Source organism: Argopecten irradians, chromosome 16 (genome assembly GCF_041381155.1).
Source record: "Argopecten irradians isolate NY chromosome 16, Ai_NY, whole genome shotgun sequence".
NCBI lineage: Eukaryota > Metazoa > Mollusca > Bivalvia > Pectinida > Pectinidae > Argopecten > Argopecten irradians.
This window is the reverse complement of record NC_091149.1, coordinates 22,216,271-22,243,605: the sequence shown is the minus strand read 5'-3', so window position 1 is coordinate 22,243,605 and position 27,335 is coordinate 22,216,271. Positions and strand designations below refer to the sequence as shown.

Genomic DNA, 27,335 nt, shown 5'->3' with positions numbered 1-27,335 from the left:
ATCTAAACACACGTAAGACATACGAAACAAGAATTTTTCCGCGCATCAATTAATATTTCTAAGACATCATACTTGATTGGCTGTACATTTGAATGACTTTCACAGCTTAATTCATAAAACCTGGCGAGTTTTAATTGATTATCAAACAGAAAATAACGTCAAAATGTTCGCTAGTTAATGTAGTTATGGAACACATAGATTTAAATGGAATACTTTGTACAATATGGACACCAATAAATGTCACAAACTTGTACAATATGGACACCAATTAAAGTCACATACTTGTACAATATGGACACCAATTAAAGTCACATACTTGTACAATATGGACACCAATTAAAGTCATATAGTTATACAATATGGACACCAATTAAGGTCACACATTTGTACAAAATGGACACCAATTAAAATCACAGTCTTGTACAATATGGACACCAATTAAAGTCACATAGTTATACAATATGAACATCAATTAAGGTCACATACTTGTACAATATGGACACCAATAACGAGCACAATCTGATACAACATGGACACTATTTAAGGTCAGATGCTTGTTCAATATCGACACCAATTTAAATGATACTTTTCTGAAAACATTAGAAGTCCATAGGATCGAAAGCGTTGTTGTCCAATAGAAAAATATCGGTATTGTATGTTGTTAATTAGACTGTGTTAAAGCGGTATTGGAAATTGGCTGAATAGGAGTAGTGTAAATAATTGTAAGTGCTGTGATTGTCTTTTGCCGTGACTCTCTATTACCTTTGAATTACTAATGAAATACAATCAATGGATGGATGGACATTATGTATTGGACAATAGACCCATCATCGCATTGGCCAAAATAACACTTTATATTTAAATGAGAGTATAGATATATAGGACATTTTCCACCAAACTTTCATCTGATTTTATCACAAGGTGAGCTCAAGCTATAGTCCCAACAGATGATACATCATACATGTAGGTGTATGCGAGTGGAATATTAAAAATAATATTTATATCGCCGCTTCTTCATCTGTATTTGATCAAAGTAAGGAACTTAAATTATAATACCAACCATATTAGAGAAAACCATATGCTCATTTGTATGTGAGCGTAAAATGACGGAACAATTTTATGTCATCGGGCCAATCATCATTGCAGAGCTAGAGTTGTAATACTCAGATCATCTCAAAATGGGAGGAGGTACACTAACGTTGGTTCTTTGTGTGGCTATCATTGTGCCTTGTCATGTTGGGTCGACCACAAGTGAAAACGTGAAGGAACTCTATACACATATATTTATCAACAACTCTTACAACAAATATGTTCGTCCGGTTTCAGATTTTTCACGAGCCACTAAACTTCTTGTAGATTTGGATTTAGTTGGAATAACAGAAATTGACGAGGTTAACGAAAAAATGACCTCCACAGGATCTTTGTTTATTATGTGGAATGATGAGAATCTACAGTGGGATTCGCCAACATATAACGATACTCACACCATCTACCTTCCACAGAACCTTATATGGAAACCCGATATTTCCTTAGATAATGGTTTCACCAAACTGAAGGAACTTGGAGACAATTTCATACTTACTACAATTACCTCCGACGGGCAAGTTATTTGGCGCCCGTTTGAGGTGTTCGAGACGAAATGCGCTATCAATATAAGATATTTCCCGTTTGATAAGCAAACTTGTTCGTTAAAATTCGGAGTCTGGACACATCCTTTGTTGGATATTGAAATTGAAGTCGGAAACAACGGTATAATGTTGTATGATTATAAGGAGAACAGTGAGTGGTCACTCATTGGTACATATTCCACCGCGTCAATTTCTAGTCATAATGGAGCTTATGTTACATTCACAGTAACACTCCAACGGAAACCCCAATATATTCTCAATAACGTGGTCCTTCCTATTGTGCTACTGTCATTGCTTTCTGGGTTTGTCTTTGTGCTTCCTATCGAAAGCGGGGAGAAGATGGGCTATGTCATGACAGTATATCTGGCGTTTGCCGTTTTCCTTACGATTGTTAGTGCATCACTTCCGGAGAGTTCTACAATGTCCTTGCTGAGTATGTATTTGACAGTACTTATGGTAATGGGAACATCAATTGTCATGATTACAACTGCCGAGTTACGACTTCATTACCGCGAAGATTCACAGGAAATTCCTAAGTTCTGTCGATACATGATTCGTCTGAGCAAAAGACTACAATGTAAGAAAACAATCAGGAAAGTGGACAATGTGAGTAATACTGATGCGAAGATCTTTCAAACTAGAAATAAAACCGGAGAATTTCCACCCATCGAAGACTCGGAAACACTACCTTCAACAGAAGCTGAAGAGCCGGAAACAATAGAAGAATTTACCTGGCCAGACGTGACTGCAGCAATTGATTTCTTTTGTTTCTGGTTATTCCTAATCACAAATGTAGTCACAACGCTTGGTCTGTTTGTAAGCGGCTACATAATGGGTAACAGTTAATGTACAATAAGCAATGTGTTTTTCTTATCTTTCTTCAATGATTTCAAATTCATCATACAATATTGACACTACGCAATACTGTTCTATTCAAGCAAATACACGTACTTACAATAATCGGATAAAAATGCAAATCATTGTTCTCGCTTCTTTTTCATGTCATGAGATCCGATGTCATTTTATGTATCTAAATGAAATAAGGTATCATGTGACATCACTTTTTATTGCATTTTCAATTGTCATCATTTCCTTTGACATGTGCCTATGGTACTGACATTGGACATGTAGCATGCTGGGACGAAAGTCTACCAAGTGTGTTCAAATGAATGGCATTAACCTTCATTCAAGGTTATATTTGCATGCTGGGATGAAGGGCTACCAATATTGTACAAGTGTGTGACCTTAATTGGTGTCCATATTGTACAAGTGTGTGACCTTAATTGGTGTCCATATTGTACAAGTGTGTGACCTTAATTGGTGTCCACATTGTACATGTGTGTGAACTTAATTGGTGTCTATAATTGACCAAGTTTGTGAGCTTATTTGGTGTCCATATTTTACAAGTGTTTGACCTTACTTGGTGTCCATATTGTACAAGTGTGTGACTTAAACTGATGTCCATATTGTACAAACGTGTGACCTTAATTGATGTCCATATTGTACAAGTATGTGACCTTAGCAGTTGTCTATAGTGTACCAGTTTGTGACCTTAGTTGGTGTTCATATCGTACAAGTGTGACCTTAATTTGTATCCATATTGTACAAGTGTGTGACCTTAATTGGTGTTCATATAGCACAAGTGTGTGACCTTGATTGGTGTTCATATAGCACAAGTGTGTGACCTTAATTAGTATCCATATTGTACAAGTGTGTGACCTTAATTGGTGTTCATATAGCACAAGTGTGTGACCTTAATTGGTGTTCATATAGCACAAGTGTGTGACCTTAATTGGTGTTCATATAGCACAAGTGTGTGACCTTAATTGGTGTCTATATTGTACAAGTATGTGACCTTAATTGGTGTCCATATTGTTCAAATGTGTGACCTTATTGGTGTCCATATTGTACAAGTATGTGACCTTAATTGGTGTCCATATTGTACAAGTGTGTGTACCTTAATAGTTGTCCATATTGTACAAGTTTGTGACTTAATTGATGTTCGTATTGTACAAGTATGTGAACTTAACAGTTGTTCATATCGTACAAGTTTGTGACTTAATTGATGTTCGTATTGTACAAGTGTGTGACCTTAATTGGTGTCCATATTGTACAAGTGTGTGACCTTAATTGGTGTCCATATTGTACAAGTGTGTGTACCTTAATAGTTGTCCATATTGTACAAGTTTGTGACTTAATTGATGTTCGTATTGTACAAGTATGTGAACTTAACAGTTGTTCATATCGTACAAGTTTGTGACTTAATTGATGTTCGTATTGTACAAGTATGTGAACTTAACAGTTGTTCATATCGTACAAGTTTGTGACTTAATTGATGTTCGTATTGTACAAGTATGTGAACTTAACAGTTGTTCATATCGTACAAGTTTGTGACCTTAGTTGGTGTCCATATTTTACCCGTTTGTGACCTTAATTGATGTTCATATTGTACAAGTTTGTGACCATAATCTGTATCAATATTGTACAAGTGTGTGAGGCCTAAAAAAATATGTATGTTTCAGGTACCCCTACCAACCCTAGTTTTTACTTCCGACCCTAGCTATTTTATCACACTTTTTCAAAACCAAAATGTTGTGTATGAAGTTTTTAACTTAGATTTTTACGCATGCTTTAAGTTTATCCAGATAAAGTTCAATTACGAATATGGTAATGAGAAATAAAAGACTTCTAGCACAGGAGTTTGACGTTCTGTCAACAATATATAGTATACATTTATAAAAAATGTATGCTATATATTACCCCTATATACTATATAGTATATAGGGGTATTTTTTTATATATGTATACTATATATTATTGACAGAACGTCAAACTCCTGTGCTTCTAGCCAGTCTAAAACCTGAAAGACAACTTACATGTATTATTAAATTACTTTTTAATGTAGTTATAAAGCCACTTGACCCCTCCCTCACCCCTCCTAAAAAAAATAAAAAAAAATAAATGAAAAAAAATCCCGACCGACCTACCCTATTTTTTTCAGTCATGTAAACTGAAACACACATATAATTTTTTTTTGGCCTGACCTTAATTGGTGTCCATATTGTAAAAGTGTGTGACCTTAATTGATGTCCATATTGTACAAATGTGTGACTTTAATTGGTGTCCATTTTGTACAAATGTGTGACTTTAATTGATGTCCATATTGTACAAATGTGTGACCTTAATTGGTGTCCATATTGTACAAATGTGTGAGTTTAATTGGTGTCCATATTGTAAAAGTGTGTGACCTTAATTGATGTCCATATTGTACAAATGTGTGAGTTTAATTGGTGTCCATATTGTACAAATGTGTGACCTTAATTGGTGTCCATATTGTGCAAATGTGTGACCTTAATTGGTGTCCGTATTGTACAAATGTGATCTTTATTCAGTGAGATTGATTACTATTACAAAAGCCAAAACACAGAATATAGTGCAGTCTTCCAAAACATACATTACGGGACATTCTCACATAACATGCACAAGAGGCTGTTTAAAATGACCTTCACCCTTAATAGAATGTTAAACCTAACAAAACGCACATAAACAACATTTCATAGAATATTACTGTAGAATATATAACAACAAATAGAACTCATTTTGACAGTTTTATTCATTAATTATGCATTAACATAAAGCAACAATATATCACAAAAAAATATTCAATTGTATATTTAATACTGTGAGAAAATATTGGATTTAAAAGTAGAAATATTGATATGCATCACAGATAAATGAAAACATGGATTTTTGTTCCCAAAGGATTATGTAGTTATTGCCCTTCAGTTTTCTTTGAAATTAAACAGTATTAATATAAACAGACACTTGCAACATTATACAGTAATTACTGGCCTACTATATTTTTTTCACATTAAACATCATCATTATTAAATAATATTGTATATGTAGTATTAGGTTATATATCACTATTATAACAAAACATTTTATTTTGAGTCAACTGATGAAACTGGTGAAATGTTGTTTTTTAATTCTATTACTTAGGATGTTTTTCTAGTCTTTAAATATCAATATGACCGAAGGGAAGGCCTTAAAGGGTGCAACCAGATGTTTCAGTTAACCATTAATTATGATATGTTAAAAAGTTCAATTTATGGAAATAACAGGGCCGAATTTTCTGTTTATTTTTTATTCATATATTCATAGACTTAGATATAAGTCTCTGATATACTCACACTCTATCCCTGTCCCAAAACCCACATTTTAGAAGGAAATCCACGTAAGAGAAGGAAATCCACGTAAGAGAAAAGAAGAAATTTTTTATTTCCGTAACAGATATTCCGTTTTTGGTCAGCTGATTATATTGGAAGGTGGTCTATCACTTGAACACTTGCAAATAAAGAGCAATAGCACTGAGCTTCTGTCGGATGAAGATTAGGTATGTCGAATCATAAAAGTGTTTTACAGTGGGTAAAAAAATGGCGGCCGCAAACTGAAGCTGTCAGTGTGTAGGATTGAATTTTGTAGATTGTGTTTTTTTCTTATATTTTCATGTATGTGTTACCTTAGAAGTGCTTTGCACTTCATAGGCCGCACCCTTGTAATACTATCAAAAGATTCCAGGTTTAAAATAACAAAAAATTCTATCGAGAAATGAAATCGTTATTAAAAAGGGTTTATCGATATACCTTTTTTCGAAGTGATTTATATGTATTAATTTTTAAATAGTTAAAACTAATAACAATACATCTATTATAAGACATACAGTACATGGTATATTTGATCATTAAACAGAAAAAGATATTTTTAAAAAAATATCAAAAATGTACTGTTTACAATGAGTATTAAAAATAAGGCTGCTTGTCAAAGTGGTCAAGACGTCCCGGCAAATTACCACAAGATCTCTACCTCTGAATCATATATTGAAAATCAATGAAGTTGCAGTTCCCTGGTACAAGTGGTCAGTGGTTTTTTCTCCTGTAACTATAAATTGTTGTTTTCCCACTTCCTAAATCCTTAAATCCCTGTTAACAGGATGTTAAATCAAACAAACCAATTAACCAAACTTGTATTTTAAAAGATAGAGGTATACTAGAACAAATGTTTCTTTTGTTGTTTCTATTAAATTAAAAAAAAAAACATATCTTACATCTATTATTTCAATTTTGATCACTAAAAACTTGTTTTAATCATTTTCTATGTATTTTCTCATTTTTTTATTCCACAATATTCTCATTATAACTATCAATAGATTAGCATTTTCATTCATCAATCTCCAAGAACAGGTGCAGGCACAAATTAAACTTGAATGTAATATTATTACAAACAATCATCCTCTAGAGGGAGAAAATATATATAACTCAAAATAGTACAAATGACTTTTTTACAAATGTTCGACCTCTTGGGCATCTTCAGGTGCATGGAAAAATTGCTACTTCATCATATCAAACAGTTCAAGATGCATTTTACCTAGCTTGGCTTTCTATGTACACATTTTACTTAGCTTGGTTTTTATTTCTATGTACCGACATTTTACTTAGCTTGGCTTTTATTTCTATGTACACCTTTTATTAGCTTGGCTTTTATTTCCATGTACACATTTTACTTAGCTTGCCTTTTAGTTCTATGACACATTTTACTTAGCTTGGCTTTTTTTTCTATGGTACACATTTTACTTAGCTTTCCTTTTATTTCAACAAACCTGTACACATCCTTTACTTACCTTGGCTTTTATTTCTATGTACACGTTACCTAGCTTGGCTTTTATTTCTATGTACCTGAAGACCGCCAAGTTGGCCAATTTCTATGTACCTGAAGATGGCCAAGAGGCCAATTTTGTAAAAGAGACATTTGTGCTGTTTGAATTACGATATTATCGGAACACATAAATGTAATGTTTGGCACACAAGTTTGCAATATGGATTGAACTCAAACTAATACAGTCGTCCCTCTATATATTAAACCACCCTAACAACATACCACCCTCCCCCATAACACCAGTGTCTTGTGCATTAATATAGTTATAGTTGTGTTAATGTTACTTCCCAAGAGAGACCACTTCTGTTTTTTCATTGACTTTTTCATTCCCCAAGGTGGTCTTATGATGGAGGAACCACTGTCTTAACATTATTGATACATATAGCAGCTGAGAGCTAATTCATTCCAAGTCTTGGTGCATGTTATTTATGGCAAATTGAGCAAAGAGGTGATCCTTCTAAAGGATAGGACAACAAAAATAGAAACCATGAATTATACATGCATGTCTTAGTTATATAATTTAAACTTTAATGAATCTAAGCAATCCATTATATACACATTATATATACCACGTGGTAGCTGGATTTAATGAATAAGATTCCATAGCATTTAATCAATCAGATTATCTGTTCATCTGTTTGTTTGTTCATTCATTCACACATGTATCATGATTTGTTCAATATCACCAAGCCAGTTCAAACAAAGCACCGCAAAGTTTAGCAATATCCTCACACACTGCAGTAGAATAAATTATATTTTGATGTAGGGCCTATATGTGTTTCATGGTTACCTTTTTTGTTGATTTTACAGTTTCCATAGTAACGAAACAAAAAATAAAAACTTGAAGGTACAATTAGGTTACTAATCTTGATATACAGATAGTTTCATGGAGTTAAGTAAAAACGTTTTTTAGCTATAGCCCGGAAAATCATCTCGGATGGATGCATGTGGGATAACAAATTTTGGCTCTGTGCATGCCTGCATGCATACATACAGGGGATAATTAAGGCTTAATTATGATTGTGAACCAACAGGGTTTAAACATAATGTGTAGTAACACTCTACCAGAACTTGAATTTTTACCCATCTTTATATTTTCATTACATGACTAAGATGTAAATTCACCAGTTTATTTTTCTAATAAAATAAATGAATAGAATATATTTAATAACCAAATAAAATCATGCCATTTTAAAACTTTCCTTTGAAGAAACAACAAGTGACATTCACTTCGGATTTGGTTGGACTGAAGTGTATGGCATTATTTGAACAAAATGGAATGGGTTTTTTTATTCTATGAATTCATTACAGATTAAAATAATTATTCTGTGAAAATTGCAAAACTAAAAAACAATATAAATTTAAAATCGACTGCTAGCGGATAAAGAATAAAAGTCTCTTACAAATATGGTATTCACAAAAAGTATGGAATGTCACCTGCATATTGATAAAAGATTAAATTTACCAACAATGTTAAAATATATCACTATTCCTCCTTTGCATACAACAGAGTTAGCTCTCTTGTTGATTGGTATCCATTGTGGCATTTTGTTTTCTGAGCGGAAACTCGCTTTCAAGTCTCGCTTTTTTTTCTCACCACTGTGTGAGAAAAGCTGAGTAAGAGAATGGATTACCTGTCGTAGTTTTCCTACTCTCCGTCAGGCTTCGCTCCGATAACACAATAGTGTTTAAGAGCGCAGCCTAGTTGAGAAAATTGGTACTAAGTCAGGTAATCCAGTCTAACAGGTCTCACCTCATTGCATATGGGGACTGGAATGAACTCTGAGAGAGATATGGTTTTCTCTGAAAAGTATGACGTTACGCTCACAAACAAAAGACGTCACAATCCATACCTACAAGGGCAGATAACTCTGCAATATTCAAACATGAAACATTTAATCATTCATATTTTATGGTACGTAAAGTTTACGATTTATGTGTCAATCTGTCTTGATGTTCCTTTTGAGTTGCTTGGTAACCAGTCCTGGCACGAGTGCCATCATGGCTATAAATCCTAACTTGGCCATCGTCCAGGGTGTAAATATATCATTCACAGACCGTAGCTCTGATAACATGCTTCCTGTCTGCACACAGATGAAGTTGTATGGAATTAAACCTGGAAAAACCAAGATATCACATCACGATTTAAATTTCAATGCTGTTTTCATTTTGTTGAATTCCATTAGTAAAGAGTGACAGCCAAATTATAAACATGTTGATGACATCAGTACAGGGGGTTTGAGATCTCAAAACAACGAATGTTAAGTACTATTTAACGACGATTAGTCCCACCTTCTGATGATTATGACATCACCAAAATCATGTCAAAGTGTGATGTTACAGTAAATCATATTTTGCCCAGACTTCAATTTTGGGATCTCGAAACCCCTGTATTCAAGTCTTGATAAGTTGTTTTTTTTAAGTAACTGTCTGCTACTGTCTGACATATTCTGTATTTGCATATTACAGAGTTATTTGCCTTTGCAGGTACAGTAGGTATTTTATTGTGACATCATCAGTTTGCGTGCAGTTCATTATAAATTTAGGCAAAACGGACGAAGTTTCCCTCCCAAAAAAATATTGTTACAATTGATACCCACTCACAAGGGAGATAACTCTGTAATATCCAAAGACGGAATATATATATAGTATTGCAACTTTACAACCAGGATACATTGTATTTGATAATACAGAAATAATGATTATGATAAATACATCTTCTATGAAAGCTCATAAAGCTACAAACCTATAAACACAGACAGAAAGAACATATGGACAGGAATGTTGACAATAGGTGATGCCATGTTCAGGAACCAGTTTGGCGTCATGGGGAAAAATCTCAAAAACAGCAGGAAATAAAACAGACTGTCTATGTTTTCCTCGACCTTTAAACAAAAACAAGAAAATGAAAATCATAATGATGTCAATATCTGGTGCATAAGCCGGACATTCCCTTCCAACACTTTTTTAACATGAATACAATTGGCTAGCTAATTTCGCCCCTCCCCTTCTATATCTATTCGTAGGGCAGATAATTATACATGTACCAGTAATGTAAAATTAAAGTGCATACTTATGTTGACATTACCATAACTGATTTTGAGTTAATTAGTACAATGATGGATTCATACTTTTGTTGCAAAGACTTGTAGAAAATACAGTATGCAAAGTTTAACATGCAATGAATGTTATTACAGATAAGATATGTTCTTTAACAGTACACAAGGGATACATCATTATAAACACTTTCAACATGTGATGACTATGTGTGGGCTTACTTCTTTGAATGCAGCTGCGTTACTTGGATTGTACCAGTTTTTCAATATCATATTTATCAATTATACATTGTAATATGATTAAGTAAAAATTTAAAATATTCTGGTCTTAAAATATCACTAAAATTTCATTTAAAAAAACAATTTTCTTAATTTAAATATTTTAATATCTGTACACAAACTGTGGTAAAAACTTCATTGTAGAATGTAATTAACAAACATAGAAGTTCTAATTGCAGTAAATAATCAGCAAAGATGAAATTACCTTTCGTTGTAGAAAACTGACTTTATCTGGGAAGTACTTGATGATGTATGATTTTCCACATAATTTCGACCAGGTGTAACAACAGGTGGCGCCACATGCTGTCAGAGTACATACGATAACGAAACCAAGCCAAGTGGGAAACAGGGCTCCAGCTAACAAGTTCTGTTAGGATAAAATCAGTAGAATTCATTATGTAGTAGAAATAAACATTGTTTTATTAAGCTGTACATCAAGTGATGATAACAAAATGGAGGTCTTGTGATTGGTCGAAATTAAGATGTTGCTAGAGAAAAGGATGAAAACTGGTACAAGGGGGATATGAAGGACACCAAAGGGAGCATCTGTACTTATCTTAGTTGCATTTTCTACCTGCTTCATTACTTAATATTTGGCAGGATATTATTTAAGATAATTAAGTGTTTTATATAAAGCCAGTACAGTATTGAAATTAATGTAATCTTTCTTAGATTAAATGCTAAATTTGTATCATTCACAACATGTGTTTCAGCTTGAAAATGCTGTTCATTCACAACATGTGCTTCAGCTTGAAAATGCTGCTCATTCACAACATGTGTTTCAGCTTGAAAATGTTGTTCGTTCACAACATATGTTTCAGCTTGAAAATGCTGTTCATTCACAACATGTGTTTCAGCTTAAAAAAGCTGTTCATTCACAACATGTGTTTCAGCTTGTAAAAGCTGTTCATTCACAACATGTGTTTCAGCTTGAAAATGCTGTTCATTCACAACATGTGTTTCAGCTTGAAAATGCTGTTCATTCACAACATGTGTTTCAGCTTGAAAATGCTGTTCATTCACAACATGTGTTTCAGCTTGAAAATGCTGTTCATTTACTTTCTCCCCAAGAATTTTGAAAAATATGAAAATGTCTTTTTAATGTATAATATTTTAGAATATTACCATGAACACAGATCCGGGGATGGCAAATGACTGTTTGTAAAGGTAGGCACTACAGAACAATAGGAGGACGTAGGACAGGTGGTCAGTCTTGTATTCTTTCAGAAGGATGGCCAGACTGGTCAGTTCCTGGATATTTCGCGGGAACTTTAGATCCTCACTACAACAGAAGTCTTTTGTGTATACAATTCCATACGTATTTCATACAAGTACATTGTATTAATAAGTCTAGATGAAAATTGATACTGTAAAGTACTCTAAATATTTTAGAACAAATGAGAAAAAAAATATGAAAATTATGCTTTAATAGCACAGATAGCGCCATTCGATGGTTCAATATTAGAAATATCCTTTTCTGAAATCTGCGTATATTTGAAATGGAGTTTTGATGAATAACATTTGTAATTGAAAGTTTGAAATAAAATCAAAATAGTAAAAATAAGTTGTACAAATATTTGTGCCACAGTCTGCTGTTTGCTGGGCAGTCTCACTAGAGTAGAGGGAAGTACTATTTATAATAGCTTTTACCTGTGTTCATAATATTTGTCATCCTTTTTAAGCAATGAGAGAATGTCTTCTCTGTCAGTTATATATTACTGCTACAGCTACAAATGTATGAATGTATTGGTTACATTAAAACTTGCCAATTAATTATTTTTGATATGCGCATTGCATGTTATCTAAGCATTATATACCTGGTACAATTTTTGCCAGTGTAGTCCATCTCAGGTACATTTATAGACAGGACATACAAGTAAGCAGATGCTGTGATTACTATCACTGGGAGCCATAAAATGGATGCCATCTTCAATTTGTTTCTAATTCCTTTTTCTCTGATTTCTTCTTCCTTTTCCTCTTCTATGATTTCTATGATCTAAATCTGCTGTTCTGCTTCACTTTCATCTGTCATTAAAAAAGTAAAAAAAAAAATAATTGTTTTCAAAATAATTCAAAACTTATTACTACCATGGTTACAAGCTTTGAAAAGTTTTAGATATAATACATGTTTATTATTGGTTCACCACACTACTGACTGAGCTCAAAAGAAATTCTTTAAAATAACAAGAAGCTGGAACCAATCACTATGTACATTATTTACAACTGAAACCTGCCACACTACTTGTAGATATCTACTTTATTTACAACAGCTTAACAACTTAAAAGCTTAACAACAGAAATCAATACACTGTAGTTTATATACAAAAAAATATATAAAAAACCAGTTTTAAATAAGGCAATCTGAAATTTGTGACACCTTTTTAGAATTTTTTTCTTTTAAATATCATTGTGTTTTCCTTTCACAGAATCCTGCATTTGGGTAACAAAATGATTACTTAAATGAGTCATGCAGGATTGTGTCCATTCTTTGTAAGATGACATAAAAGATGATGCAATGTAGGGATAAAACGTTTGCTACGTACGTAGTACTTCAGTGACAGCATTCAGATGTATGCCTTGAAGTCTAGTATGGTGCTAGACTATATGCACTGCTACTACTGGCAAATTGTGTGATTGTGTGTGTGGTACAGGAACAGGTTGGGGACACCTCGTATATGCAGGATAGTCCAAACTCCTGCATTTGAGTTACGTTACAGTCCTGTATTTGAGGGATAATTTTGTTAAGCAAATGCAGGATTTTGTGAAATGAAAATGGATAAAGTTGTTTTAAAAATTTGTATCGAAAAAGGATGTCATAATTTTCAGATGGCCATGTAAGTGATTGAAGACTCTATGTTCATGTGTATGAACTATTGATAATTTTGTTTGTGACTTTTACAAACATTTAGAAAATAAAATGTTTCCATTGAGTAATAATGTGGAAAGTTGTATTAGTGATGATGCCCTGTGAAAATTATGACGCCCTTTTTATTACAATTTTTAAAACAACTTTATCAGTTTTCATTTCATGAGAATCCCCAACCTGAACAACAGTACAGCTAACAGGGGGGAAATTAGTCCGCTAAACCTGCCTATATTATTAGGCTTTTTTTAATTAATTTTTTTTTGCCTAATATATATATTAGGCAAAAAAATAAATTAAAAAAAAGCCTAATAATATAGGCAGGTTTAGCGGACTAGGGGGAAATCAGTACAGTCCAACATTGCCTAACCCAATTTCTTCATTAACTTCACTGAAATTCTTCTGATATAGAATGAAAATGTACGATACAGACGGCATTTACACATCACATCGGCGATAGCTCCCCTGTTGACTTACTATATTCCATCTGCATATAAATGTACAATACCGTATAAACCAATTTTCCAGATGATCTGTGTACTGTCGCTGTCATTTCAGAGCTTAATTTCTTGAATGTGTGACACGTCTAAAACAAGCGTTAATTTGACCGTACAAAGTCGATCACAACCAGAGTCTTTTGAACGTTTGATTTACATTGATTTTTAAACCTCTTGATAGTGTTTCTAATCGACCATGATCAAGTTGGAGACTGTCGAGACGTGCATCTCACGCTGTACAAAGGTTGTTGTCATACAGACATTAGCTGATATAGTTTTTTTTAAACCACCATTATGCTTTGACTGCATAGAACGTAAACTACATAGAACGAATAACATACCATGCCTTCACTCCGCTCCCGTTTATCGGTAGAGCGTCATGTCTCGGGTTCGAGCCCCGATTTGACCGTTACCGCACAGAGTCTTGTTAGGCTGTTTCGCATCAATATTCATGATGACTGTATCTACCATATGTACATATATTTAATAATAAGTCAAAGAATAGCTGCACATTATCATGGTTTGCTATATGACTATATCAGTATATGAATGAAACATTTATATGATATGATTTGCAAGCATTGGCTTTTTCGCACACATCTTTTATCTTGTACTAAAATAAGAATAAATAATTCTGAACTAAATCCTATCACACCCTTCCACCGTGACCTATTTGTCATCAATGACGGCAGCTCGGATATGTAATTAGAAGAACAACAACAATAAATAGTTTAAGTTTGTTAATATGAATCATGCACATCATGCATATGGGATGAGTGAAGCTCTACTTGTTTATTTACTTTTCTATTTCAAGAAGAATTAAGACATAATTTTGTAGCATAATAAAACAACTCATAGATTTGGATTTGGACGTTGATTTTCTGTGTCTATGCAGTGCTACAGGCCTGGGGTGCTATCCTATGACTTTGTGCCATTTATTGACATGATTATGACGTCATGATTCCTTGTGCTCATCTTCGCTTGGTAATCCAATAATATTAGACGTCAGTATTGAGAAACTTCTGATGGGCAATATTGACTGGGTTAAATGATCAAAAGTGTCTCGCCATGCTACATTTTGTATACCTCTTAACATTGTTAGAGTACAGTACTTCGCTCAGTAGATATTTTAACTGCGTTCCAAAGCGGTTAATTTTCAAAAGTATTAGTATTATTATATCAATATAATTATTCCTGTTAATGCATTTGCATTAGTTAAATATATATGTTTTCCGTTACTGCGGATAGCAGTGCTGGAGCAACGCTTCAACCGGAACAGCTTAAACCAGAAGTATGAAATTTTTTTAGCCATCCATGTATGCATCAACCTCAGAACTTGTGCTTACATACATGTTACCGGAACAGAGCTTCGATTTTCAACACGCTTCACTCTTATAAACAACCACTGCAAGTTTCAGGAGTCAGTTTTGAGCAAAACATTTGTTTCCCCAGAAATGTTTTTCATGTACAAATTGACTGTATATACCAGTATATACCTGTGCTGAGTGCAATACTGCATATTACATGCAAAGCATGCCAAAATATTTGTTTACTTGAAACATTACACATTGCTAAATTTTTCACATGTTGCTCGTTTTCCATTTTCACTCTGCATTTCTAAGCTATATAGATAACAATTTTTTTAAGGATTTTAAGCAGAACACAGATATAATTTGTATTGTTGATTTTTTGTGTTTTGCAGATATGCTTATAAATGAAAGAAATTATCCAGGGAACTGACTCAGATAGCCAATGGAAAAACTGCATTCCCTTGCATTAGTGTGCACTCGTTTGTGCGCCCTCACTTCCAGAAGTCTCCAACTTAAAATCTCATGTTCTCAAAGTCAGAGACATGGCAATCTTCTACATTTTAAAAGATACAAGCACTTGTGTAGATCATACACAACAACACAGGATCTGAGACACAAACTCATATCCCCAAACAGAAACTTTTATATCTGGCGGACAACCACCTCTTTAAATTGTCCATCGATACAGAAATCCAGATCAGCTGCTCAACAGACAGCGCCGTTGTCCATATCTTCAGTTCATTCCAATGACAACAAAAGTGATGACATTCTGAAGGATGACCCATTTTTTAAAGATCTTTTACGAGAAATCAGAGAGGACTTTTCTTCATATTCTGGTACCAGTCCACCAGCTCCAGGTACAAATAATAGTGAAACAAAAACTGTTGGAGAAAACGATGACAAAATCAAAGATAAAAACAAAAGTATTGTAGATGAAAGCAGCAGTGATAGTGATTACTCATTGTCTGCGAGTGACAGTGACAGTTCAGAAGAGGAGAGAGATTCTTCATCAGATACAGAAACTGGACATAGTGGGAAACTTTCAAAAGAACAAGGTTCTACTACAGAACTTGATCTGGACATCGGAGGATTCATTAGTCTTGATCAGGGAGATGATTTTGAAGAAGTGGAGGAGTTCCCAGACTCATTTGAACCAGACAGAGACCCAGCATGGGAATCGCCGATCGACCTCAAACGTAAGATTGTATCTCTGTTAAATGTTGTAATTATGTTTAATTTTTCTGAAGCTAGTAGAATATATTCTAGCTGCTTTAAGTTTACCTTTCCCAAAATGCAGATGATCTCCAACTTACAGTCCATCTGTTTTCTGTCAATATTTCCTTTCAATCCATACTAGTAATAGAGTTCTAGATGAATTGTAAGCAAAAGTATTATTACTCTTATTTTAAGTATTTAAATATTCCAATGTAATGAAATTTGAGTACACCAATTAAAAAATTTAAAAGTTGTTTAAAATTCAACTTCAGGTTTAATTGATACCTGAGGAGATGTAACTTATGACATTGTTACAAAGTAAGTGGAGATTTGATGTGTGGCGTTTCAATGACTTGTACGATGTGTATACTAACTATAGTATCACACAATTGAAGGTGACAGGCTTAGGCAATACACATGTAGTAACTAGTCACTGAAATGTCCCATGTACAATTTTCACTGATTGTGTAACAGTATCATTAGGTTTTGTAAACCATACATACTTACGAACCTAAAGAAAGCGTTAAGTTGCATATAGGGAGACTTAATTGTACTACAGAATGCAAATTAATCAAAGATGAGCATGTCAGCATTCCTTTTCCAGAAACCTGATATTTAAGATACTAATCATAATGATTGTTTCGTTTTCATACTAAATCCTACTTTCTGATTGTGCGATTCTTTTTCTTCATACTTTTAAAAAAATCTGAGAATGGTGCAAAAACCCCACATTATCCCGACATAGCAATAGATATATCAATATTGTGTATTGATTAGGAAAAATAATCCCTTGGAAAATCCATGGAAACATATGTTTAAATGTTTCATTTTATCGATTTTTTGGGATCGTTTTATCAAATGGTCAGAAAAATTAATTATCAGCATTGATGTTACTATTTTTTAATTTCATCAGATTTTGAAATTACACAGATTCATAAAAAGTTTCTTTCATATCCCAATGAAATTTAATAATAGTGACATCAATGCTTTTAAAAATGAGTTACCTATAACCATGTTGATTGTTTATTAGGGGGAATGACGGGTGTGTTTGATGTGGAGGAACTGGTAGTTTTACTGAAGGCTGACAATGCTAAGGATGTTTGTGTTATACGGATGCCGGACCATCTAAGACTTGACGACTACTTAGTTATTGTGACGGCTTCGTCCTACCGACACATGAAAGCTATGGCCAAAGACATTGTACACACTGTAAGTCTGTCTGGCTCATTGTTGTATGATTAAGTTTACTTTGTTTTCATATCAAATCTGACTTTCTGATGGGACGATTCTTTTTCTTCATACCGCTATGAGGAAGTAATGCGAGAATGGTTTGAAAAACTTGACGTTATCATGACGTTGCATATTCACAATAGAGACATTGATGTTTTGTATTACTTTGGAAAAATTATCCTTTCATTGGAAAAGGAAATCAATGGAATGTACGTTTAAAACGTATTTTGGTATTCTGGAAAATTAATTATAAAAAGTATTGATATCACTATTTCTTAATTTCATTTTAAGAATCTACACAGTTTGCAATCAAAGGAGTAAACATAGTGAAATAATGATATCACCATAGATTTGAAACATACAGGTCAAGAGCAGATACCTCACTATTTCATTTTAACCACTGTAGTTGCTACATTTCAGTATAAACTAAAGAAGCACCCGTCTGACAGATTTCCGTTGGTATCGGGTGTAGACGAAGGACAGTGGGCAGCCTTTGATCTAGGTGAGGAATTCAAACAGTCTTAAAATCTGACATAGACGGAGGAGGAAGGGTTAAGTCTGAATAGAAAAGAACCAATTTTCAATTTAAACAATAATCAAATACTTATGATCATCATAAATGATCATCATAAATGCTATCAATTATAAGAGGTTTTATTTAATTGTTAATGGAGGTAAAATGTTCTCATTACACAACCAGTGGGAAATGCTGCTGGGTCAAGTACACAGAGCTATAGTCATCGAAACATCACAATTAAAATTTTCATTGGTTGTTCTCCTGGACCAATGCTGTTATATGTGTGCAAAAAATTAACAAAATCGTAATGAAGGCCTTTGTGGTTTATATTTAGGTGAGACTTAAAATCCGTAAATACAGTGAAAATTCTACAGAAAAAAAATTACCAACCTGAAAAAATGCTTTGAGAAAAAATATTGTCTTTTACAGGTAATATCATCTTGCATGTGTTTAAAGCAGAAGTACGAGAGATGTATGACCTTGAAACGCTGTGGACTGTCGGACCTCAATTTGATGAGAAAAACCAAGAGTTAGTCAATCCTTACGTACTGGAACACTCAGATATGGACTGGCTTAAGGAGTTTTACCAAGAGAAGGAAGAACTTCAGAAAGAAGGCTGAACAGATTAGAACCAAGTTTATTAGGCCAAACAAAAAAATATGTCTGTTTAGGGTTACCCGACCAACCCTAATTTTTTTCCACTTTTCTACAAAAAGAATTGAAAAGTCAGGATTTCGATCACAAACTCCGGTTCCAGCCCTCATTTTAGAGTGAAAGACATTAAAAAAAAAAAAGAAAAAGAAAATCCTCCCGACTGACTGACTGACCCTATTTTTTTTTGCAAATGTAACCCTAAACAGACATAATTTTTTTTTTTATGCATGCAAAGACAAATTTCTGATTCCTATATATATAACGTTGATTATCATAAAAACTGTATGCGTTTTGTCAAATTTCTTTGCAAAAATAAGAAACGAAGGGGAAAAAAACATCAGACTACATGTAATAGTGTCACTCTTAATAAAAAGAAATAAAAGAAAATAAAACAACCTGATAATGGTATTTAGTGTACTTGAGCTTGTGACAATAATTCACATTAAACTTAATACAAATAATGGCTTTGTATGTATTGTGTTTTAAATGGTTTTATGTTCTTTAAACCAACTTTATTTTGTGGATACTAATTTTTGCGATGTCAATTTCAAAGGTTGCGGATATTAATTTTCCATACATTAAACCCAAAATATGATGTTTTCCAATATTGTCAACGTAACTGATAATTCGCAGATATAAACTTTCCTGAATTTACCTTAATCGCGAATATTGGGAAAATAAATTGTACACGAAAGATAGTTGGTTAAAAGTAACCTTATTTAAATAACACCTTTCTTTACTTCTTAATTATACTTTCATATTTGTTCTGCAAAATATGCATGTACATTTGTATATAAAATGACTATGATACCTGGCCAGGCAATGTCAATTAAAAACAACAAAAAAACTAATCATGATATCCAGAGACTTGACATACATTTGACCTGTAGTCTATTGGCGTGGAGACTACCGCTACCAAGTTTGTACAAATGACTTACATTAACCGTCAACGAAGGTCACGGGGGTTAAAAGCCTATACATTTTAAATTACTTCTGATCAATAATTGAGAAACCTAGGTACCTATTATCTAGCCGGTACTGTTCTTCGATAAAGGGTTAAATAATTAATTTTTCGAGAGTTTTCTTAAGAGATACATGTAGATTACCAGATAATACTAACATATGTAACAGAACCTTTGGAGGGCAGTGTATGTTTGTCCAAACCAATAATCATGGCCTATAATTAAAGCTTAATACGGTGTACCTATACTACATGTACCAGATGCACGTTTTCTTGCAAAACTTTACACATAACTCTGGAAAACGCCTAGCTACTGTTGTAGCGGAAAAGATATTACCTTATGACTGACTTTTCCTGAAATGTCAGTCAGACAGAAGGTGATATCCTTTCCGCTACAGCAGTAGCTAGACAACGCCAATAATAATTGACAGCATATAATAAGAACTAGCCCGAAATACTCTGTCCCCGACACCAGACTTAGACATTATGTCTAGTAACTAGATATCTATCTGTCATAATGTCTAAGTCTGGTGTCAGAGCCAGAGTATCTCAGGCTAAAAAAGAACATGATTGTGAATAGGAATGCACATTGCCAAACTAATCCAATAATATTAGATCTCGATATTGAGAAACTTCTGATGGGCAATACCGAAACGACGTAATGATCAAAAGTGTCTCGTCGTGCTATATATACCTCTAACATTGTTGGAGTAATTGCCTAACATGAACAATGTGCGCATATGAGATGACTGGTCAATAAACATCACCTTGTACCTCTTTTCCACCACCATGCTCTGGATCGAGTCACCTGAAATGTTTTCAAGTCAGAACGGATCATATATGGTACAAATAAACACCAAACTCCAACAGTGAACATCGGTCAATCTGCTATCGGAGCCTTAGAAGAAGGAAACAGTCTTAAGACTAGTCGGGTCAAAAGTCAAATAAACCAAAAACATCAAAGAAATGGTATAAAACGCCAGAAATACCTTCTACTGTCTCCTTGGTGCAGGGCTATAACGGAAAACGGTATGTTCCTTATCAAAGATACACAAAAACACGGAGAACATTTCCCGTTACAGTCCTGACTTTTAGTCAAACATTAAAAATGTTCACGGAAAGATTCTTATGAACATCTTTATGGACTTGTCACTGCGACAGGTAGCACTGTTGTAGACTGTAGACCAACTTTCTTTTATGGTTACTAAACTTCGCGATTAATATTTAAAAAAAAAGGTTCGTGAAGATAAACTTTCGCTGATATGACAATGGTGTGGAAATTCTGGTCTGAATCAATAATGCAAATGTTAATTCCCGGAGATAAATTTTCGCGAATTTACCTAGTGGCGAAATTCGCGAAAGTAAATCGCGCACGAAAGAAAGTTGATTAACAGTATATACCAATCAGTACTGGACCAGTTACTATGACACTGGGGAGGAACATTTTATAGTTGTAAGTAAATATCGCAATAAGGGCAAAACTCGGTAAAAAACGACATATGTCAAATGTCAACTCTATTTCCCTTTTTCCTTGAAGAAGAAATTGATGTCTTCTCAAACGATCTTATAGCATAGATGGAAGAGCTCCCAGAGGCAGATTGAAGAGCTACATGAACAAATCGAGTGATCTGACGTTATAGTCTAGCAGTAGAAGAGTTCGGAAATTGAGTTAGCAAATCGAGTTGGCAAATCGAGTTAGGGTCTGGGCAATACTGAAAAAATCATCACTGGAAACGATGTTGAAAAAAACAGAATAATAAAAAAAATCTAAGGAAAACATGACCAAATTTTAACCAGTATCGAAATATAGATATATCCACCCTTTGACTTTGTCAGAGCAAACTTCAAAGCCATACAGTCAACCACAGTGTTACAAACGACTGGAGTAGCGAGAATGTGGTACGTTAGCGTGCTGGCATTTAAGGGACAATTCACTCAGGCAAATTCTTTTACATAACCAAGAAGCTAAATATGGCATAAATGTATTGTTCTACATTTCTTATGAAACATGTAACTTTAAAATATTGACAAATTCCACGTCATTGTTTAGTATTTTAATTGAACCGTAGTAATTACAAATCGTTGATCAATACGATTAAGCAGGTACAATATGTATACGATGTACCCATATCCGAGCCAAAGTCACACACGTTCAACAAATGAACAACATAACCACTGTGGAGGTGCTAAAATGTTTTTAAGGCAAGACAATTCACCTAATAAGGCAAACACACTACTGTCAGATAGATTTGAGCAGTTCTAGACAAAAGTTTCGCTGCTCTACGTGCAAGTGACAGGGTTCGGCATACAAGATGTTTGACCACAACGTGTAATGGCGGACAGCGAGCGAGTTCGAACATTTCACCACAATGGGCTTTTCTGGCATATCACAGTAAAACCGACTGATCTAATTTCCATTAGAACTGGGTTTTTTTTCTGATATATGTACAAATTTTAATGTTCTCTTAGACTGAATTGTCCCTTTAACGCAAGCATGTCAAAGGAAAAGTGTGATAAATGGACTGTTGATCACATATCGTCGACCATTGTAACTGATGAGCTAATGTATTGTCATATGGTGGCTGATTTGTGCCATATTCGCTTTTTCGCGTTGGAAAAAAAATCCGACGTGTCATAATCTGTTTAGATCATGGTTGGTTGTCACGGTTCAGACAACCCAATTTTTGACACATGCTATTTGTATATCTAAGTATAGTAGGCCTAGTCAACAGGAGATAGCGAACTGATAAAGCTCCACCATATTGGTTGGTCTCTGACAGCGCTAAGTAGGTAAAGTATATGGATTGTGAAGCCTCTATTGTACAATCTCATCCAGTAAGGTGTTTGATACATGTGTGAAGGTTCTTATTTCTTTAAAATTCTTTGTGTTCTTTAAAGTTGGTGTTGCCTGTATTGTAGATGGTGAAGTGTAGAGTCAAATGCAGCATTGTATTTCCATCGTGTTTAATGAGTAATGCGGTAGAGTCCCAGTACTCGTCGAGCACTGAGGTGGAGTGACTTACTATGCATGGTTTGATGGCCTTTAAATAGACCTACATGTTCAGGTTGTTTAATATCTATGTTAAATCACAGTGTTATTCTTAGTTACATCAAAATGTTGACCATTAGCAGATATGATAAATCACAGTCATGTGTAATTGTTGGGTTAAATAGCTTTCATTGACTGTCTGGATAACATAACCCCCGACACGCGACAAGTTCTAAGGCTAGAGACATGGGCTACAGACACATACTGTTAAAACATAGCCATGTATTATAAGAATACAAATAATATTTCTAAATTCTAACTTTTCCATATTACATCACACATGTATAATTTAAATCATATCTTAAACAGTTTAATAACTTGATCGACTGATACATCAAATAAGTTTAGTTTTTATTTATTTTACTGTACAGCAATTGTAATTTTCTTTTACTTTGTAAGAGGTTTTGTGAAAATTACTGAAACACCAGGTGACCGATACAGGCCATCTGAGCCTCTTGTTTACTGTATAGTCATTTGCAACTAAGAAGCAAAATAACTATAACAAGTTCAGTTGATATAATAATATTTGTTCACTCCGACGGATTGAAAACTGATTTTAAAATATGTAATTGTATTGCACTAGGCTAAGGCACTGGTAATATTGTAAGAAATCTTCGGTAACATATTGCTATTCTTTTTCGTTTTCAATATATATCTGTCTTAATTCAAAGAATTCTTCGCTCCAGTTTCCTATTATTAGTACCAGAAAGGTTATTTCATAATATTTGAAATCATAGCAAGATAAGTGTTTATTTTAATCCCCTTTTTTGATATATTTGGGATAATTTATTTGTAGACGACATTACTGCGATGGCACAATTGAAAGAAGAAAAGGATCTGACAAGCTTCGATCCAGAATGGTACATGCAAGAACTTGTTCTATCCGACGAAGCCGCTAATAACATGAAGGGTGATGTTGAAGTCTTCCATAAATTTTTCACCGATCGTAAGTTTGTCGTTTAATTTGTACCTGATTTGAGTTTTCATTTCTACGGTGGCTGGGAGCGGACATGAAATAAATAAAATTATTGCGTGGGAACGAAATAATATTGCGTTGGAACGAAATATTATTGCGTGCGAACGAAATAATATTGCGTTGGAACGAAGTATTATTGCGTGCGAACGAAATATTGCGTTGGAACGAAATATTATTGCGTTCGAACGAAATATTGCGTGCGAACGAAACATTATTGCGTGGGAACAAAATATTATTGCGTTCGAACGAAATAATTATTGCGTTCGAACGAAATAATTATTGCGTGTGAACGAAATAATTATTGCGTTCAAACGAAATAACTATTGCATTTTGAGAATTTCCAAATTCTAATATCAAACTTTGCACCCCACCCGATGAAATAACTGTCATCCAACAAGAAACATGGATTATTCTTTATTTATTTATGCTATTAAGTATATCTCATTTCTATCAAAAATGTGTATTGCTTATTGCATATATAAGGTTAGGAGGTCGCGAAATCTCAACGTGAAATTAAACAATTGTACACTAATAAAGAAATTTGAGAAATAATTTGGAAATGATACCAGTAAAATGGACTATAAAGTGACACAATTTGGTCATCAATGCTAAAATAAAACAACCTCAAAATAAAACAACCGCTAAAACAAGTACGTTTACAGTATATTGCAGCACGCTATATGTTTCCTTACTATTTCAGACAACTTGAGCGGTAAACGGCTCCTGGATGTGGGTACCGGTCCGACTATTCACACCTTGATCACGGCCTGTAACCACGTGGACGAGATTTATCTATCAGATTTTCTTCCACAGAATCTTCAGTATTTAGAGAAATGGCGAAAAGGAGAGAAAAGACAGTCGGAACAGCTTATAGACCATGTCATGGACCTCGAAGGGCGACAGTAAGGTTGATTTGTAGGGGTGCCTAACTCGTTTTACAAATAAATAAACAGATAGATAAATAAATAAAAAATAAAACAAAGAAATACAGATATTGTAGTACTTTTATCGTAGTAGTCCGCTAAACCTGCCTATATTATTAGTTTTTTTCATTATTTGCCTAATATATAGTCTATATATTATGCAAAAAAAAAAAATATATATATATATCAAGAAAACCTAATAATGTAGGCAGGTTAAGCGGACTGAATAATCATAGGTACACTGACTCACATTCACGCTATTTTTTTTTATCAGAAATATAAATATGTAAACCAAAAATGGTTATCATAATCTTTTTTTTCCATATATTTATTTATTTATTATTTTTGCTTAGTTTTCCATGTCTAATGTCTGTCATTTGAACGTTGATCTGATAAATATAAATACCAGTTTAAGCGATATCCTCTACCCATAGGAATAATACTGAAACCTTTCTTTATCAAAGGATGACTGCCGGTCAAAGAGAGTCGGACCTCAAGAGCAAAGTAAAAGGGATGCTTCCTATAGATGTTACGTTATCAAAACCACTCGGAGACGCGTCCAGCTACAGTCAATTTGACATTGTGGTATCCAGCTACTGCATTGAGACAGCTGTATTCACTGTCGATGGATATGCGAAATGTGTAGAAAATGTTTCCTCCCTACTCAAAAAGGACGGATTTCTCATCCTCTGTGCGTGTTTGAACGGTAATAGTTACCAGATTGGAGATTACAAGTACAAGGCAGTGTCCATAACTAAGGAAGGTATTCAATCAGCTTTACGTCAGGCTGGGCTGGTCGTCATAGCAACCGAGGAATTGGCAGAGACGGATTATGATGCCAAATATCTTAGTTTTGACTCGTATTTGTATATACTTGCAAGAAAATGAAATTTATGTGAATTATTTATTTTGTAACCGGTGTCAAACTAATGTTCCATAAAGATGAGAAGTTTGTGTTTTGTTATGCCAAGAATTGAGAATGAAGTGTGGACATTGCAACACGCTGCATTATTATTCCAAGACTTCTATTGCATTCTTACTCGAGTTCGTCATTAGATAATGAAACTATTCCTTACACAAGATGCCCAGTGGGCTTGTATCGCTCATTTTGTTATCCCCCGCCCAACGAAGTTGGCGTGGGATATACAAATGGGTTCCGTCCGTCCGTCTGTCCGTACGAATGGTTTCCGGAGCATAACTCTAAAACCAGTAGAGATATTTCCACGAAACTTCATACACACATTGGTCTTATGGTCTAGTAGTGCCTTTTGCTATTTTTAGGTTTTCATTTTTTGCATTTTTTCCGTAACCATGGAAACATTGCTGAAAATGTCATATTTTTGTACCAGGTTCGTTTCCGGAGCATAACTCTAAAACCAGAAGAGATATTTCCACGAAACTTCATAGACACATTGGTCTTATGGTCTAGTAGTGCCTTTTGCTATTTTTAGGTTTTCATTTTTTGCACTTTTTCCGTAACCATGGAAACATTGCTGAAAATATCATATTTTTGTACTAGGTTTGTTTCCGCAGCATAACTGGAAAACCGCTTGAGATATATGCACGGAACTCCATAGGCACATTGTTCTTATGGTCTAGTAGTGCCTTTTGCTATTTTTAGGTTTTCACTTTTTGTGCTTTTTTCTGTAACCATAGAAACATTACTGAAAATATCATATTTTTGTAGCAGGTTCATTTCCGGAGCATAACTCTAAATCCAGCAGAGATATTTCCACGAAACGTCATAGACACATTCTTTTTATGGTCTAGTAGTACCTTTTGCTATTTTTAGGTTTTCATTTTTTGCACTTTTTCCGTTACCATGGAAACATTGCTGAAAATATCATGGTAAATGGTAAATGTTACTTTGCAAAACTTCACCCATCTTTGTGTATCTAGTCTAATATAAATGTCAAGGCTGTATACCTGATTCAACGATTGCAGCCCCGCTCTACTTGAATTATACTCCATCCTTCTTTAGCTCAACTTCCTTTTTTTCATACACATAAGTCTCCACAATCAAACTTACTTCAGCTTTGATATCTCCATTGGCGGGGGATCTGAATGACTATGTCCTTGTTTGTAATACAATGGCATTTTCTCAGTACATATTAAGAGTTTATCTCCTAAGTAATTACATCGATTTACCCCAGGATGTTGCCTCATTTAGTTATAATTCATGCAGCACTTAATGGATTTATCTCTGTTTACCACTATTGGATCGCGCTCCTCTACCTCTCCAAGTGGGTCAGAGTTATACAGTTTCCCTTCCTCCAAGGATGTTTCTGGCCACATATGGTACAACCCTTGAATGAAGAACGCTATGGCAGATAACGAGTTGATCGAGGACGGCGGATGGAGATCTCAACAATATGATTAAAATGCAGATTTTTATAACCACTCCTTTCAGTAGAGGTTCTGACAACATCCCAAACAGGGTCATGTTTGGATGACCGTTGTAC

At 34.2% G+C, this 27,335-nt stretch overlaps 4 protein-coding genes across 9 annotated transcripts; 3 read left to right on the top strand and 1 right to left on the bottom strand.

The window, feature by feature from the left end:
- Positions 1 to 1,178: 1,178 nt before the first annotated feature.
- On the top strand, positions 1,179 to 2,585 carry LOC138310102 (acetylcholine receptor subunit delta-like). The gene has a single exon (XM_069251236.1). The coding sequence runs from the start codon at positions 1,179 to 1,181 to the stop codon at positions 2,472 to 2,474; it is 1,296 nt and encodes a 431-aa protein (XP_069107337.1). The 3' UTR covers positions 2,475 to 2,585.
- A 2,113-nt stretch (positions 2,586 to 4,698) lies between these two features.
- LOC138310263 (transmembrane protein 41A-A-like) lies at positions 4,699 to 14,117 on the bottom strand. 4 transcript variants are annotated; one of them, XM_069251393.1, is made up of 8 exons: positions 14,019 to 14,117; positions 12,496 to 12,703; positions 11,804 to 11,960; positions 10,884 to 11,045; positions 10,090 to 10,228; positions 7,309 to 9,459; positions 7,219 to 7,229; positions 4,699 to 7,150 (listed from the first exon to the last, which is right to left on the bottom strand). In XM_069251393.1, the coding sequence occupies exons 2-6, from the start codon at positions 12,603 to 12,605 to the stop codon at positions 9,284 to 9,286; spliced, it is 744 nt and encodes a 247-aa protein (XP_069107494.1). In that variant the 5' UTR covers positions 12,606 to 12,703; positions 14,019 to 14,117; the 3' UTR covers positions 4,699 to 7,150; positions 7,219 to 7,229; positions 7,309 to 9,283. The 4 variants fall into 4 exon arrangements, with proteins under 4 accessions (XP_069107494.1, XP_069107495.1, XP_069107496.1 ...); XM_069251394.1 differs by lacking the exon at positions 14,019 to 14,117 and adding an exon at positions 13,222 to 13,709; XM_069251395.1 differs by lacking the exon at positions 7,219 to 7,229 and having other exon boundaries at positions 4,700 to 7,055; positions 7,338 to 9,459.
- Positions 14,118 to 14,217: 100 nt separating this feature from the next.
- Positions 14,218 to 19,425, top strand: LOC138310262 (uncharacterized). The gene is made up of 5 exons (XM_069251392.1): positions 14,218 to 14,282; positions 15,741 to 16,544; positions 17,594 to 17,772; positions 18,214 to 18,295; positions 18,740 to 19,425. Exons 2-5 carry the CDS (start codon positions 15,791 to 15,793, stop codon positions 18,928 to 18,930), a joined length of 1,206 nt encoding a protein of 401 aa, XP_069107493.1. The 5' UTR covers positions 14,218 to 14,282; positions 15,741 to 15,790; the 3' UTR covers positions 18,931 to 19,425.
- Positions 19,426 to 22,515: 3,090 nt separating this feature from the next.
- Positions 22,516 to 25,827, top strand: LOC138310232 (nicotinamide N-methyltransferase-like). 3 transcript variants are annotated; one of them, XM_069251350.1, is made up of 4 exons: positions 22,516 to 22,786; positions 23,771 to 23,920; positions 24,651 to 24,852; positions 25,338 to 25,827. In XM_069251350.1, the coding sequence occupies exons 1-4, from the start codon at positions 22,777 to 22,779 to the stop codon at positions 25,759 to 25,761; spliced, it is 786 nt and encodes a 261-aa protein (XP_069107451.1). In that variant the 5' UTR covers positions 22,516 to 22,776; the 3' UTR covers positions 25,762 to 25,827. The 3 variants fall into 3 exon arrangements, with proteins under 3 accessions (XP_069107451.1, XP_069107453.1, XP_069107452.1); XM_069251352.1 differs by having other exon boundaries at positions 22,519 to 22,711; XM_069251351.1 differs by having other exon boundaries at positions 22,520 to 22,715.
- Positions 25,828 to 27,335: the final 1,508 nt, after the last annotated feature.